The sequence below is a fragment of the Rhipicephalus microplus genome, chromosome 2, assembly GCF_043290135.1.
Source record: "Rhipicephalus microplus isolate Deutch F79 chromosome 2, USDA_Rmic, whole genome shotgun sequence".
Classification (NCBI taxonomy): Eukaryota; Metazoa; Arthropoda; class Arachnida; order Ixodida; family Ixodidae; genus Rhipicephalus; species Rhipicephalus microplus.
The window spans coordinates 154,585,319-154,600,873 of record NC_134701.1 but is presented as its reverse complement, the minus strand read 5'-3'; the positions used below and the strand labels follow the sequence as shown (position 1 = coordinate 154,600,873).

At 43.3% G+C, this 15,555-nt stretch overlaps 1 protein-coding gene across 1 annotated transcript in view; it reads right to left on the bottom strand.

Annotated features, from left to right (window-relative positions):
- LOC119169708 (low-density lipoprotein receptor-related protein 4-like) overlaps positions 1-15,555 on the bottom strand; it is a 97,107-nt gene that overhangs the window by 7,803 nt on the left and 73,749 nt on the right. The window contains exons 22-29 of the mRNA XM_075886916.1: positions 14,607-14,826; positions 13,313-13,438; positions 8,949-9,126; positions 8,353-8,473; positions 8,178-8,275; positions 6,083-6,326; positions 4,987-5,131; positions 793-906 (exon numbers count right to left, since the gene is read on the bottom strand). Of these exons, the coding sequence (XP_075743031.1) occupies positions 793-906; positions 4,987-5,131; positions 6,083-6,326; positions 8,178-8,275; positions 8,353-8,473; positions 8,949-9,126; positions 13,313-13,438; positions 14,607-14,826 (1,246 nt within the window). The remainder of the gene's footprint in view (positions 1-792; positions 907-4,986; positions 5,132-6,082; positions 6,327-8,177; positions 8,276-8,352; positions 8,474-8,948; positions 9,127-13,312; positions 13,439-14,606; positions 14,827-15,555) is intronic.

Genomic DNA, 15,555 nt, shown 5'->3' with positions numbered 1-15,555 from the left:
TCTTCAGAAATTGAAGACATTGAAGAAAGCGGAAGTGAATACTGCCTAAACGGCGATCTCTTTTCGAAACATCGATTGTTAGTCAGACTTGCGCAAACTCTCTACGGTTGTGCATGTAGCAACTGCAGTGACGGAACCTTACGAACACGTGAATGCATTACCATTAAGCACACGGATACTTCTGTGGAAGGCTATGTTGCGCGTCAGCTTGCTCGAGCGTTTAACAGCTCTCTACCACAGCTGTCGGACAACACAAGACTGAACAGTGAGGCACAGGTGGTCGTGTTTCACCTGTTCATAGAAGCGAAACACGAGTAAAAAGAAGTACACAGGCGTCTGACATTATTTCGTATTCAAGACACTGCTATTTTATATATATTCATTTCTATTGATTGACAGGGGCTAATTACTCTCCGAGGAATCAAGAACTTGGACACAGAAAACGCGGACAAGGTGGTCGAACATGACGTTTTTTGACAGTGGTAGTTGATAGACCGTGGGTTTTACCATAAGCGGTAATTTGGTTCACGCTAAGGCATAATTTTTTACGGAATACCATTGCCTCGGCAGTGAAAGGAATACAGCGCATAGCTTATAAATAAAGATTAGGTATACTAAGGCTTTGCAGGAATTCAGGCGCTTTGTAAATTACATTGTTACACTGTTTTTGTGATTGCCTACAGGTAAGCAAAATACTCATAAGCTTTTTCTAGGAGCTCCGCAGTACATAAACACAGAAACAGTATATCTAGCGTGAACTAGTGCCACATGAAAAAAAAATCAACTCCATACATGTTGAGCAATGCCTTGAATCTGGCTGGCTGGGGCAGGCACAGATGTGTCCATGTGGCCTGTACAAGCACAGGTGAGAGCACCCACCGTTCCTCACACTGCAGGAGTTTGTACCTGAGACGAAAACGAATTTTCAAAGTTTAACCGTCACAAGTGACTACTATGAAAAAAAGAGAGACATACCGCAACGATGTAGCTGTAAAACTAAAGTGGGTGACGCATTATTAAATAGCGCACGTTTTTAATGTTCACACTTTCAACACAGTCAGACTGCCTGTTAGCATATCGTAGCGTGCTATTCCATAAAATTAAGTTGTGAGCAAAAGGCTTCTGCCTTGCGTGCTCTGGTTTTACTGTAAATACCCTTTTATCTGAAATCCTATTGGTAATAAATCCAGGTTTCGAGCCAGCTCAAGCAATTCGCTGATATATTGTGACAGTGCGGGAACAAAAAAAACAAATTTTAGTTCTTGAGAGAGTGCTCGCGGGAGCCAGGAATGAGTTGAATGTAAGAATAAAACAACGGTTGGCTGCACTAGTGAGATTTCGCACTAGTATTGGGGTGGTAGTATCAATAGTATACAGGAGTAAAAGTCCCATGTCAGGCTTTACAGCCTAGAGCCTCTGCTGTCGATCCTGTAAGAATTCGGCAACAATAACCTTCAATTCAATCTAATTCAGATAGTAATTTAGAAAAACTCGAGAAAATATATTTGAGCTAACAACATTGGGTAAAGACCAGTAGGCGTATTGCATTTAAAATGACACCAAAGATAAACATTGTCTTTATTCAGATTGATGCCTAGCTGCTATATAAGAACTCTTATTTCATAAGTTTGACTGTCATAAGTTAGTTAATAGAGGAGAAAATCAAGGTTAAAGGGTCACTTTAAAATTTTGTTCCAGTATTTTCGCGCGTGACGTCACAACTTTTTAAATGTAGTTTTCATGTTTTCGCGACATTAGCTCAATAAAAATTTTTAAAACTTTATATGCTAGTTCTATGGCACCCGCTAATGACAATGTACTTCATTGTTATCGAGTAGAAGCTATATATGTAACACGCAACATAGTCCTTCAAAATTTAATACGTCACGGTGTTTGGTGCGGGAATTTCATGATGGCGTCTCCACCCGCATTTTCTTTCGCGCGTTTTGTCGCTTTCTAAGCCTTGTGGTAGGAGTGGTCTTTTACGGATTGTGAAACTGTACTTTACTAATAGGTAAAAATAGGTTTAGCTTTTTAGTGTCCTTTTAATAAGTCCGGAGAGGCCCTGATCAAATAGCCGAAAGAAGACAGTGAGTGGGCTTCACGGCTAAAAAAAAAATGTCCCAGAAATTCACTGGGAAAAGCCTTCCAAAGACGGAACAACCATCCTCCCGGTTTATGGCATCAGTCTTGAGAATGTTGTCGTTGTTGCAGGCTCGGGTTCCACATCTTTTAAGGAGGAAAGGCCGCCGACTTGTAAAGTTGTACTCGAGTACCGGAAAGCTTCGATTTCAGAGCTTTGAAATGAGGCACCGTCAGTAGGATGCGCACACGCATGTTGAGAGATCCAAGCCCTACCGTCACCCTCTTCACTTGAGCTGTATTTGAAAAAAAAAATAGGGGGGAAAATTCAAGCAGCTTCGTAATAATGGTGCGAAGCCTGAATTGCGGAGCTAGGCAGCCTTTTTCGATTCTATTCGTTTTTTTCTTTATTTCAGCTTTTTTATTTTTATTGTTGAATTTGTTCTGTTGTTGTGCGTCTCTTTATTTTTATTTACTTTTATTTGTCTTCCTATTTTTTCTTGTTGTCATACCTCCTACCGTTTCTCACTTTCTTCGTCTTTTTCTTTGTTTTTATAAGCTGCTTTGTCTACAATGCGTCAAGCGACGACAGCATACGACAACATCGAGCTCTCAAGTTCCCCGCTATAGATATCACGTTGATAGCGCTCGAAGAACACGACAAAGAAGGCTTTACTTTGGTGCGAGCACGCACGCGGAGAGAGAGAGAGAGAGAAATAATTAAAAGGAAGAGACAGGGAGGTTAACCTAGACGAACTGGTTTGCTACCCTGTACGGGGGTGGGGAAAAGGGTCGGAAAGAGGATAGCTATAGAGAGGTATAAAATAAATTTAAAAAAAACATATGCGCACACATTCAGGGAGTTCCGATCACAGTCGTTTGGACAGGCCGGTTGAACGCAAGAAGCGCATGAGCGCCTTCACAGCCTTCTTCTGCGACATAAAGTCCTGTCGGCAGCGCAGTAGTCTTTCTTCCGAAAGAGGCTGATTGTCCAGTTCATCTAGTGTATTGCAGAGTAACTGTCACTGCGAGCATTATTGTGGGCATTCACACAGAATGTGCCAAGTTGTTTCATCACTGCCACAATGGTTGCATGCAGCAGTGTCAGCCATTCCTATGCGGAACGCGTACGCATTGGTAAATGCGACGCCCAACCATAATCTGCACAGCATAGTAACGTCTCGTCGGCGTAATTCCGGAGGAATTCGAAGACTGAGAGTTGGGTCTAAAGTACCTAACCGTGCATGGAAAAAATGTGACTCGTTCCATTGTGACGTGGTGCGCTTGCGAGCAAGCATGCGGAGTTTCCGTGCAGCGTCAGTTCTGGAAAGCGGAATTGATATTTCGTCGCTTTCAGTATGGGCAGAACGCGCAGCTAGATCGGCCCGTTCATTGCCAATTATTACACAATGACTTGGCAGCCATTGAAAGGCTATTTCATGTCCTTCCTCAATGAATTGGCTAGTCTTTTCTGCAATCTCAAATACCAGCTGTTCGTACGGGCCGTGGCGTAAAGGGGATAGAAGGGATTGCAGCGCCGCCTTTGAGTCACTGAAAATTGTCCATTTTTGTGGCTGTTGATCGCTGATAAATTGCAATGCGGCACGAAGAGATGTGAGCTCTGCTCCCGTTGATGTCGTAAGGTGGGAGGTCTTCAATTTTCTTGTCGTGTCTTTTATCGGTATAACAAATGATGCCGTTGAACTCTTCTGTAAAACAGAGCCGTCGGTGTATACGTGTATACAGCCTTGATACGTCTCGTACAACAAGAACAGAGCAAGCTGTCTAAGAGCAGGTGACGCCATATCTGCTTTTTTCTTGATGCCAGGTGTAGTTAGCCTGATATTAGCCTGAGCTAGGCACCAGGGAGGAGTCAAAGGCCTGGCGGCGGGTGTGAAGCATGTTGGCAAAAAATCGCGGTATGTGGTGACCGTTTGGCTAAACGACGAACGGGGTCTGTCTGCTGGTAAAGAGGCTAGGTGGTGGCAGGGTGTCCGAGCAATATGCCTTATATGTGTCCGGAGTGCCTCAACGTCGATATGTGTCGTGATGAGGTGGTCACCGGCAATAGCTATAGTAGCCATTGTTGACGCACTACGAGGCAATGCCGGTAAACTGTACCGCAGGAAACCGACAAAAAGTACTCTGTACAGCTGTAGCATTGCACTGGGAGACATTCCCCAAGTCTTCCCTGCAAAGAACTTCAGTATATTACAGATGTCCATTAACCGCTTCTTCATGTACGAAACGTGATCGCTCCATGATAGATTCCTGTCAATTATGACGCCCAAAAACTTGTGCGATCGAACGTATGGCACAGTTTGACCATTGATGTTTATAGTGTACTTATCCATAGGCTTTCGTGTAAAAGCTACGAGGGCGCATTTCTCGGAAGAAATTTCCATGCCTCGATTTCGGAGGTAGTGTAATGTTTCAGTGGCAGCTTTTTGAATTCTTCCTCGTAACTACAGGCGTGTTACAGCCGATGCCCAAATGCAGATGTCATCTGCGTACATTGATAGCCTGACCGTGCTTGGCAGATGCTCAGTGAGAGCAATTAACGTAAGATTGAACAGCACAGAGCTGAGTACGCCACCCTGGGGGACGCCACGGTGGCTGAAATGTGGAGAGGTTGGACCGTCTTCAGTGCTCCCAAAGAAGGATCGCATTGACAAATAACTACGTATGCGGATATGCTACAGCCGGCTATGTCATGCGTGGTTTTATTAGCATCACGCCAATCTACGTCAGACGACGACAGAATACCGTAGCCCCGGACCCCTAATGTGCTGCACACCTAAAATTGATACTCGGCTCTCTTACAGTGCCGTGGATATCTGGCGACAGGGCCAAATTCTCGAGTTCAAGACAAAACAATGTGTGGAAATGAGGCACATTATTTACCAGTCTGCCTGGACCTTGCCACCATCTTGATCTCCATCAGATACTCAATGTTGTCCCGAATGATGACACGCTCGGCACCCGTTTCTTTGTGAGCTTTTTCGATGGCCTTTGTGTGCCAATCCGTCCAGTATATGTAAGACTGGTACTGCAAGTAACAAACGGTGTCCCATGAAACAGAACTTTTTATGAGTAAGCCAGAAGCCTTGGCCCTAGTACAAGTAACACAGAATAAATGAGCACTTCTAGATAAAGATAATGAAAAGCGCTAACAAATACTTTTCCTTAACAGAAACATTTGTGGTTCAGTAAGATAATGACTGTGTGAAGTCATTGTAAGCCTTGCCACAGAATAAAGATGTAAGGCCAAAAGCGTTGGAATTTGTTCACGTGAATGAAGTAAATTTATATGCAGATGCCACTTTAATTTATACGTTTGTGCGGCCAACAATTTCGTGTTAATGAAATACTTTAGTATATTGACCCTCAACATTTCTCGTGGTGGTATAATTTTTACAGCTGTGACCTATGTGGTTTGTGACAGCTTTAGCTAAAAGTTCGAGCAAATTACCAATGAAACTAATCAGACTTGTAAGCTTGCGTGAAGCTATAGAGAGACAATAAGGTTGAGTGAAATATCTCGAAGTTAATCAGAAAAAAATTTCCTGTTTGCTACTCTGCCAAGGGAAAAGAAATATTTTTATTACGCTACGTATGACGAATCACGAGAAAAAATTCAGCAGTTGCCATATCTTTGCACCTAATCTTTCATCCCATGTAAAGCTTTCAGCTGTTCATGACAAGACACGTTAGAAGAAACATATTTTGAAGAAACAATCATGGCTGTAAAAGTAACTGAATATACACGGCATTGCATTAATTGAAGCCAGAACACGGCATCCTAAATGTAGTGAATAAGTGAGTTGATTGCCTAACTGACTTGTCGAACTCATTTATTGTGCAATTTGTACTTTCTTCAGGTGCGAGATATCAACGCGAGAACAAGATATTGCACTAAGCATCATAAAAATTGATTGTTGAGAATGTGACTTTTACGCCGATAACTGTGTGCTTTTTTGTGCGCTTTGTGCGTAATTACCTGAGTGAGTCCGAAGGGATGTGAAACGCCTTCAATAAGCTTTTGTCTGCTTTTGCCGTTGAAGTCCGAAAACTCGATACAATCAAGCTGGGCATCGACCCAGTATAGTCTTTCTGTCTCGTAGTCAATGGCCAATCCATTGGGCCAACCAAGGTCCGTGGCTATGATGACTCTTCTCCCACTACCATCTAGAAAAGAGCGCTCAATTTTCGGAAGCTTGCCCCAGTCTGACCAGAAGATGAACCTGAAAGAAAGCGATGGTGCAGAAAATAGTTATCTTGTAAGACCACCCTTTTAGCTCAAGCACTGGCTTCGTTTTGCTGTGTGGAGCGTACAGATATAGTGTTGCATTGCAAATATTGAGCTTCTGCACAAAGCATAAGCTTAGCTGTGCTCATAAAGCGCAAGATCTCCACCCCCTTTTTCTATCCTCTCAGTAGGACGCTATAGTTAGTCCTACACGTTTGCTGGATTAGAGACGCTCTTTCAGGAATTAATGTATAGGGTGGTGGCTGTGCTACTTTTTGTAAATAAGGATGAATGAGCTTGGTCCCCGCCTTTAGCCTCCACCCCCCCTCCCCATTCTCCCACACTTTTGGAAGGTGGAAATTCGATTTGAGAAGTACAACTTTTTTTTTCGTTTAAACAACCATTTCAATATTCATTCGCTTTTTTCTTTCACAATCAACCGGGTGAGGCACTGCCATTGAACTTGACTGCTCTTAGCGAATACCTCTGCGCCCTCTCACGAAATAAAGTGCTAAGAGACTAGTAGAAGGTTTAACAAAAATATACCCATTTTAACACTTGAAAAACACTTAAGCAAAACATGCGCGTCTGCATACAAACACACGGAGGAAAAGAAATCACAAAAATCACTCAAGCATAAACATGTGCTACTTCCAAGTTCCAAGAAAAATGTTTTTGTTGCTACGTGATACATCAGGTCGCACCCATGGCGTCATTCAAAATTAATAGTATAAATTCGGTTCGGTTTTAGAAAAGCTCAGCGAATCAGTCTCACCAATATGAGCTATATTGCAGAAAAAACGTGACTGCATCGAATGAAAGTTAACGTATACTTACAGTACTGCTGAATAAAGTAGTGGATAAAACTCACGAACACGAGGTGTACTGGCGCGAGAATTTCTGCAAGCGGTGTGTTTTCCTCAACGCTGCAAGCGTCCACATTAGTACATGTATTTATATGACAAACTATTATTTATTGTTGGGATTGAGCGTCCCAAGACCACCATATGTATATGAAAGACACCGTAGAAATGGGGTCGGAAAATCATAACACCTGGTGTTCTTTAACGTGCACTGATAGATTTCTTGGCATACGGGCCTCAAGTATTTTTAATTGCATTGAAAATACCACCTCCGTGACCGCGATTTGATGCCACGTCCTGCGGGTCAGCAGCCGACTGCCTTAGCCACTACAATGTCTGACACACACACATGCGCACGTCCGTCTACAATACGCATACATGTGCTAAGACAGGTGCTTGAAGCATTGAAGACGAGACTGTTTGCACATATGTTTACTTCAAGACACACCCTGCGTTCGACATTTTTTTTTAATCTTTTCAGGCTTCCATGTATTCCTGAGCTTCTACTTTAAAGCAGACATAATACCTGTAAACTTGAATTTTTTTTGCACCACGTCCTACAAAAAAACTCTCTTATAAGTAAGGCCGCTTAAGTTCATGATGTAATAATAATAATAATAATAATAATAATAATAATAATAATAATAATAATAATAATAATAATAATAATAATAATAATAATAATAATAATAATAATAATAATAATAATAATAGTAAAGCGACAGCTAGTTCGCATGCTACGGCCTGTTCGTAAGAGAACATTGTTATTTGCGAATCACTCGGTACTCTCCAACTCTGAGAACTTGTTGAGAAGCACTGACGGCGCAATAACAAAGTGTGCTTCACATCTACCACTCTGAAATGACGCAGCTGTTTCATTCAAAAGAGTATTGTGGCCGGTATAGTACGCCTGTTCTTGTGACTAAGCGCTATCTCATTGGCAGATGAACATGGTCGGAGTAGCGAGTCAGCTGTCGTCTCACCCTTTTTCGGGAAACAATGCGAGGGCACGCGGCTCGTCCAGGTCGAGGTTTATCAAAAGTTTCCTGCTTGACCCATCCGCTCGGGCGACCTCTATTGTCTGCAAAACAAAGACATGAAGAGGAAGCTCATGAGATATAAATTTTATTTCACAACGATGTGTTTCAGGTGACTTGCCTTGCGTCGTGAATCAGCCCAGTAAATGTTTCGCGCGATCCAGTCCAGTGCTAAACCATCCGCTGCTTCGAGGTCATTGTCTACAATTACTTCCACATTAGTACCATTCAAGTCCACTCTCCTAACAAGAAAAAAGATAGAAAAACAACAACCATACGTTATCACACCTGACTGTTAAGTATATGCTACACAAACAGTTTTATTAAAGCTTAATAGCTCGAACCACAAATGCTATAATTAGTTGAGGTGTGTTTGGTAATGAGCAAGCTGCAGTTGTGCACATAGGTATTATGAAAACTACTCCAATCAATAAAAACTTCCATTTTAAGACACGGAATTTATATTGAATGCTGAGGAAGAGAAATACCCCAAAAATGTGGTTAAGCATGCGTCTTAGAAGGTCTTTGGGGGAATAACGGAAAATCACAGACTGCAACACTTATTCACAGCGAAAGCACGACAAATTTTCTCAGGTTTTCTTTATTTATCACTGTATAGTTCAGTTGTATGATTATGATTGTGGCAAGACAACGTGGTCACACTTTCAAGACGGTCTGAAATATGTTAGTGAAAATTGTCAAAGGAAATATCCTCACCTAATCACGTCAAGAGTAACATCCGTGTAGTAGAGTTTCCATTCATTGTAGTTGAAGTCAACCGCCACAGCGTTGTAGACATCGTTCAGAGGTAGATGCATGTCAATGTTGTCGGCAGTGTCTAAAGATATTTTCCGAAGGCTACCACGGTTGGCGAATAACAAAAATGCAGACGGCGCTGCAAAAAAAAAACAAAAAAATGTCAACAACATGAGAAAACATGTGGCATTGGCTTAGCTTGGCTACTCTAAAGATATGAGTAGCGTGAGATCACGGGGACCGCTAAACTGCACGTTTCACGCATTGCTCTAATCCGGAGTCAAGTATTTGATGTGTCACATTCGTTCGCACATGTCGCACACATATCCAAACAGATTGTTTGCGATGTTCGTCTCAGAGGTCTGACTACCGCTGGCGCTTCTGGAGAGATTCACCGTGTCGTATACAACAGGCCTCCTGGCGACGCTGCTTTGCTAGACGTTCATGCCTTTGCTTTCATCTCTCCGCAGCACGCCCAGCCTGCTTCTGTTCATTCTCTTTGTGCTCAGCCCCCCATTTGAAATTGCCTCTGGATCCCATGAGTTCAGTCTTTTTCGCCTCTGAGCAACAATTTCGCTCTCCTTTTTATGGCTGTACCATACTGCCAAAAATTCCACTATATGTATGCAGAGCCGTGGCTGACATGGTCAAAAAAGTGAGCAGCGTGGCTCGGTGCGCATAAGCTACGGGGTACGATCAGAATGCGTTTTCCGCGCCTATGAAGCCACTGCTCCAGAATGCGCAGACCGGTGATGCTCCCGCCGTCACTGATCCTCCCGCATGCGCAGCACGACTATTGGACGTGCACGCAAGACTGCTTTGGTCGGCCAGTTGATTAGTATGTCAAGTTTAACGTCGCGAAACCATCGTATGATTATGAAACACGCCGTAGTGGAAGGCTCAGGGAATTTACACCACCTGGGGTGTTTAACATGCACCCAAATCTGAGCACGCGGGCCTACAGCATTTTCACCTCCATCGAAAATGCAGCCGCCGCAGCCGGGATTAGATCCCATGACCTGCGGGTCAGCAGACGGCACGGCCAGTGTCTATAGCGCGAGAATAATGCATGTTCGGGCTTGATGTATCCAAAGCATGATATAATTAAGAGGCACGGCATAGGGGAAAGTTCCGGAAATTTCACCCATCTGGTGTTTTTTAACGAGCACCTAAATGTAGATACATGGGCCTCAATCATTTTCGCCTCCATCGAAATGCAGTAGCTGCGGGCGGGATTGGATATCGCGACGTTCGGCTCATCAGTCGAACATCACAAGCACTAGACCACCACGGTGGTTATATGTACAACTGTGTTCGTCAACAGAGATTGATCCACTTTAATTGAATTATTTCAAAACAGTGGCTCATGTTTTGTAATAGTTAATATAAGGGTAAACGTTCCTGAGGATTTATAGAAAATGTACTAAATATTCAGATAACAGTGAACCTTCGCTTTTGTTTACATACGCGAAATATACTCCTTTCACCTATGCTATCTAGCGGGCCTTTGTAAAGTGCCTAGTAGGAAATGCTACCTTTTGATACGAGCTGATTTTACTAAAATCTTGAGCTGATCAATCACCTGAACGGCTTTAAGCTCTTCTCATAACACAGTACCTAGTACTCTTAATTATTACGCACTTTTAATGAACACAATTGTCTGCATACCAGGACGGCTCACTGCTCTCTCATAGTAGACTACGAAGTACTAGAAATCGGTCTTCTGAACGCACAGCTTCATGCTTCTCTAGAGTGGAATAATAAATGCGAAGGAATTTCAGCGAACTTCGGTGAACTTGAGCCTATCTATCTATCTATCTATCTATCTATCTATCTATCTATCTATCTATCTATCTATCTATCTATCTATCTATCTATCTATCTATCTATCTATCTATCTATCTATCTATCTATCTATCTATCTATCTATCTATCTATCTATCTATCTATCTATCTGTCTATCTGTCTATCTGTCTATCTGTCTGTCTGTCTGTCTGTCTGTCTGTCTGTCTGTCTGTCTGTCTGTCTGTCTGTCTGTCTGTCTGTCTGTCTGTCTGTCTGTCTGTCTGTCTGTCTGTCTGTCTGTCTGTCTGTCTGTCTGTCTGTCTGTCTGTCTGTCTGTCTGTCTGTCTGTCTGTCTGTCTGTCTGTCTGTCTGTCTGTCTGTCTGTCTGTCTGTCTGTCTGTCTGTCTGTCTGTCTGTCTGTCTGTCTGTCTGTCTGTCTGTCTGTCTGTCTGTCTGTCTGTCTGTCTGTCTGTCTGTCTGTCTGTCTGTCTGTCTGTCTGTCTGTCTGTCTGTCTGTCTGTCTGTCTGTCTGTCTGTCTGTCTGTCTGTCTGTCTGTCTGTCTGTCTGTCTGTCTGTCTGTCTGTCTGTCTGTCTGTCTGTCTGTCTGTCTGTCTGTCTGTCTGTCTGTCTGTCTGTCTGTCTGTCTGTCTGTCTGTCTGTCTGTCTGTCTGTCTGTCTGTCTGTCTGTCTGTCTGTCTGTCTGTCTGTCTGTCTGTCTGTCTGTCTGTCTGTCTGTCTGTCTGTCTGTCTGTCTGTCTGTCTGTCTGTCTGTCTGTCTGTCTGTCTGTCTATCTATCTATCTATCTATCTATCTATCTATCTATCTATCTATCTATCTATCTATCTATCTATCTATCTATCTATCTATCTATCTATCTATCTATCTATTCATCTATTCATCTATTCATCTATTCATCTATTCATCTATTCATCTATATATCTATATATCTATCTGTCTGTCTGTCTGTCTGTCTGTCTGTGTGTCTGTGTGTCTGTCTGTCTGTCTGTCTGTCTGTCTGTCTGTCTGTCTGTCTGTCTGTCTGTCTGTCTGTCTGTCTGTCTGTCTGTCCGCTTACGTTTGGGTGCTCTCGTGGTCACCCCCTTAACTTGACTTAACTAAAATTTCGAAGGGGCTCAAATTCCTTTCCATGAGGTAGTCGCCCACATGGTAAACATTATTTCATGGTTGTTACTTGCGATACTTTAAAATATGTATGCTTTAAACATATTTGCATGAAGAAAACAAGTTTGTGTAGTTTTGTTTACTTCTTTCTTGAAAAGCGAGTGGCGTGCGCAGTGACATCTTGGGCAAGAAAAGACACAAAATTCCCAAGAGCTTCACGTGCGTACAAGTAAGGTCGGTAATTAACTTGCATGTAAACTTTAAATGGACTTTGAAATATAATTTCGGGCGTCACGTAAATTCACGCGCTTGAACACAACTGCCGCAAGCGCGCCGCGCCTGTGATCCCGCGGGCGCTCGCTAAACCTGTCACTCCCGCCCCCAGTGGCGCCGCAGTTGTGGTCCGGGAAACTAGCCCTGACACGCTAGTTTCGAAGTATGATCATGTGAAAAAACTTTTTTGTAACACATTAAATCTTTGAAAGGACCTTGCCAAGCTTTCCTGAGTGACCGTGAAATAGTCTCACTGTTTAAGCGCATGAAGCTTCCCAAGCTACGTACCGAAAATATGTCACAACCCGTGAAGTGTGAAAGAAGTTCTAGCACCTACTTCTGGCTGTCTCTCTCTTTTCGTTCCTCCAAGTGCGCTTAAAGCTTTAAAGAGGCAGGGTACTGACGAGGTGGAAAAAACTTGGTCACATCGTCAGCGCCCATCGTGACACTGAACACTTCCTTTTCTATTTTTCTTCAAGGATGTTAGTTACAGACATTGTATTAGCGCATGCGTGGGCACGTGGTGACCTCTTGCGACAGTAAGGGTAACAATACAGCTCACAAAGCTCAAATGTGTCGACAGCCGCTGATTGATTGATTTGTGGGGTTTAACGTCCCAAAACCACCATATGATTATAAGAGACGCCGTAGTGGAGGGCTCCGGAAATTTAGACCACCTGGGGTTCTTTAACGTGCACCCAAATCTGGGCACACGGGCCTACAACATTTCCGCCTCCATCGGAAATGCAGCCGCCGCAGCCGGGATTCGAACCCGCGCCCTGCGGGTCAGCAGCCGAGTACCTTAGCCACTAGACCACCGCGGCGGGGCACAGCCGCTGACCGAGCATTTGGCGTAGAAATAGGGGAAAAATGTAGCGAGAAGAGGGACCGGTTTCTAGCTGATTTTGTGAATAAATTCCAAATTCTTGGACGTGTGCGGCACTATAATTTTTGGCTCGCGTGTTCTTGCGATACTCGGCTGCCATTCGGCAGCATTTTTTAAGCATGCTCAAAAAAAAATGTTGCAGGGCCCTTTAACCCAAAGCGGTCAGAGGGAGGTCACATGGCTTGATATTCAACCAAAGCCAACATGAACGTTAGGCGAAAGGCGAACTTATTCCAACGATTTCGCGGATGGCTTACCTTCGTAACAAGTTCTGTCATCAGATTTTAGAAGGATTCCGGTTGGACACGCACACGAATACCCGTGAGGCTTTCTGAGGCACAAATGGCTGCACCCTCCGTTGGTCCTTCCGCAGACGTTGATGCCTGCAGGGCAACTTTTTCACTCAGTACTGTCAACGGAACGCCGCAGCTAAATCATTGCGAAACATCTAGGCGTTGTAGATCTTAAGTTGCCTCACGTTAGGTGAGAAAAGCGAGAGAGGTGCATAAGATGAGGAAGAGTTAAACTTTCTTGCATAGTGAATTCTTCATGCATATCAGCCAATGAAGTCTATATATATAGATACTAGGTTGGAAGCTTTCGCAAGTATGCAACGCATCACAAGGCGAAAGCGACGGTTTTACACACCTTGAGCAGTGTCTGTCTGCAAAAGCTGTCAAACGAATTCATAGGATGTGTTACACAAAACGCGCCGTTTTCTTCGCTTAACTGGCATGCCTCTAATGAAATGGTGGCCTAAATGGATAAACATTATCATTGCAATGCGTTCTGGCACACTCGGACTGCTGTCCCGTCGGAACAGAATGACCAAGTCTCTTGGCTGCGTCGCGAGCCTGTTGAACTGCCCATAGCTGTTTTTCGAATCTGGAACTGGTAATAGGAACCCAACGGTATTGTCTTGATTTAAACTGTGCTACAGGTGAGACAACAGAGTAGAAGCAGACAGGACGAACACAGCTATTATTCTGGTGTCTCGTCGCTGGCAGTTTAAATTTACAAAGTGGCTTACCAACTAAGCACCCCTTCCCCCTTCAAAACAAAGGCTTTTCGAGTTCAATGGTGTTACAATAATAATATCCCGGATTAAATATTAACTATTATTATTAGCCTTCCTCGTAACACCAATTTCTCTTCTCCAACCCTTGACATACAATACGGTATATTTCTGTGCGATAGTTTGCCTTCGTTTTCTCCTCTTCTTTCTTACGCCAATCGTACTTACCCTCATTTTATTGTTTCGTCAGCTTCCTAAAATGTACCGTACAAGGCTACACCACGCTCTACCTTTTTCTATCTGCTTTTATTTCCACATAACCCTCAAATCTCTCTTCTTCACTTCCAGTTCCCTTTCACCACCTCCTGCCTTACTGCACGCTCCAAGGCTATGCCATGCTGGGAGCTTATACACACCGCACTGCTGTGGCACAAATCCGCGGAGTTTATCGTGGGCGAGAACGACGCTACTCCAAGCCTAAACAGCTGTGCTCTTAGACATCGTCCTAACTGTGGGGCAGAGAATGTAACACATACCGGCGTACTCGGTGTTTACTCCATGAATGTCCATCAGACCGGCCAAGTTGGCCCTTATCATCTGTCCGTTCTGGCCGTTAGTGTCGGACCGATGGATGGCTTTGGTCTCCCAGTCGGTCCAGTAGAGGTGTCCGGAGAACGCCAGCACTCCGTACGGGTGGGCGACATCTCGCGCAATCACCTTGCGATTCTTTCCGTCAAGGCCAGTTGACTCGATAACCTAGCAATAATGCATTTTCATAAAGCGCGAGCTTCTCATAGCAATTAAATTTCAAAAAGCAATGCAAGATTGAAGTGTGCGACAGTGAAATTCATAGTTTTCGTGGTTTGCTGCACTTCCAATAATTGTTTCATAAAGTGAGGGGAACTGTAGGTTATCACCGTATCAATAGACCAGCCGTCGAACAATTACCATATATATATATATATATATATATATATATATATATATATATATATATATATATATATATATATATATATATATATATATATATATATATATATATATATATATATATATATATGGAAAAGCTAGGCTGAGCAATGTGCACAGAAATGTCCGCGAGCACTGCTTATAGGCCAACTGCGAGTTTTCGACCATATCAAGGTAATGGTAATTATATGTTCCAGAGACACTTTTGTAACGAGCCCAGTAGCTGAAATGCTAAGGAAGTTTGAAAATAATTTATAATAAGCAAAAAGGTGCAATTCCGCAATTGAAACCCAACCGGGTGCCCTGTCTGTGTATGACGTACTATTTGGTAAAAACCGCAGGCCATATACTGGTTACGCCGGCGCGATGTATCAAAACTCTGAAAGCCAGACCAGAGAAGCGCTGACCAAACACCAAAGAGGAAAGAAGAAAGCGTTCCCGTGCTATACCGTGCCAAAAACAGCCATTGTCGCCTTATGGCTAGCACAATAAACGCTGTAGCGGCCAAACTAG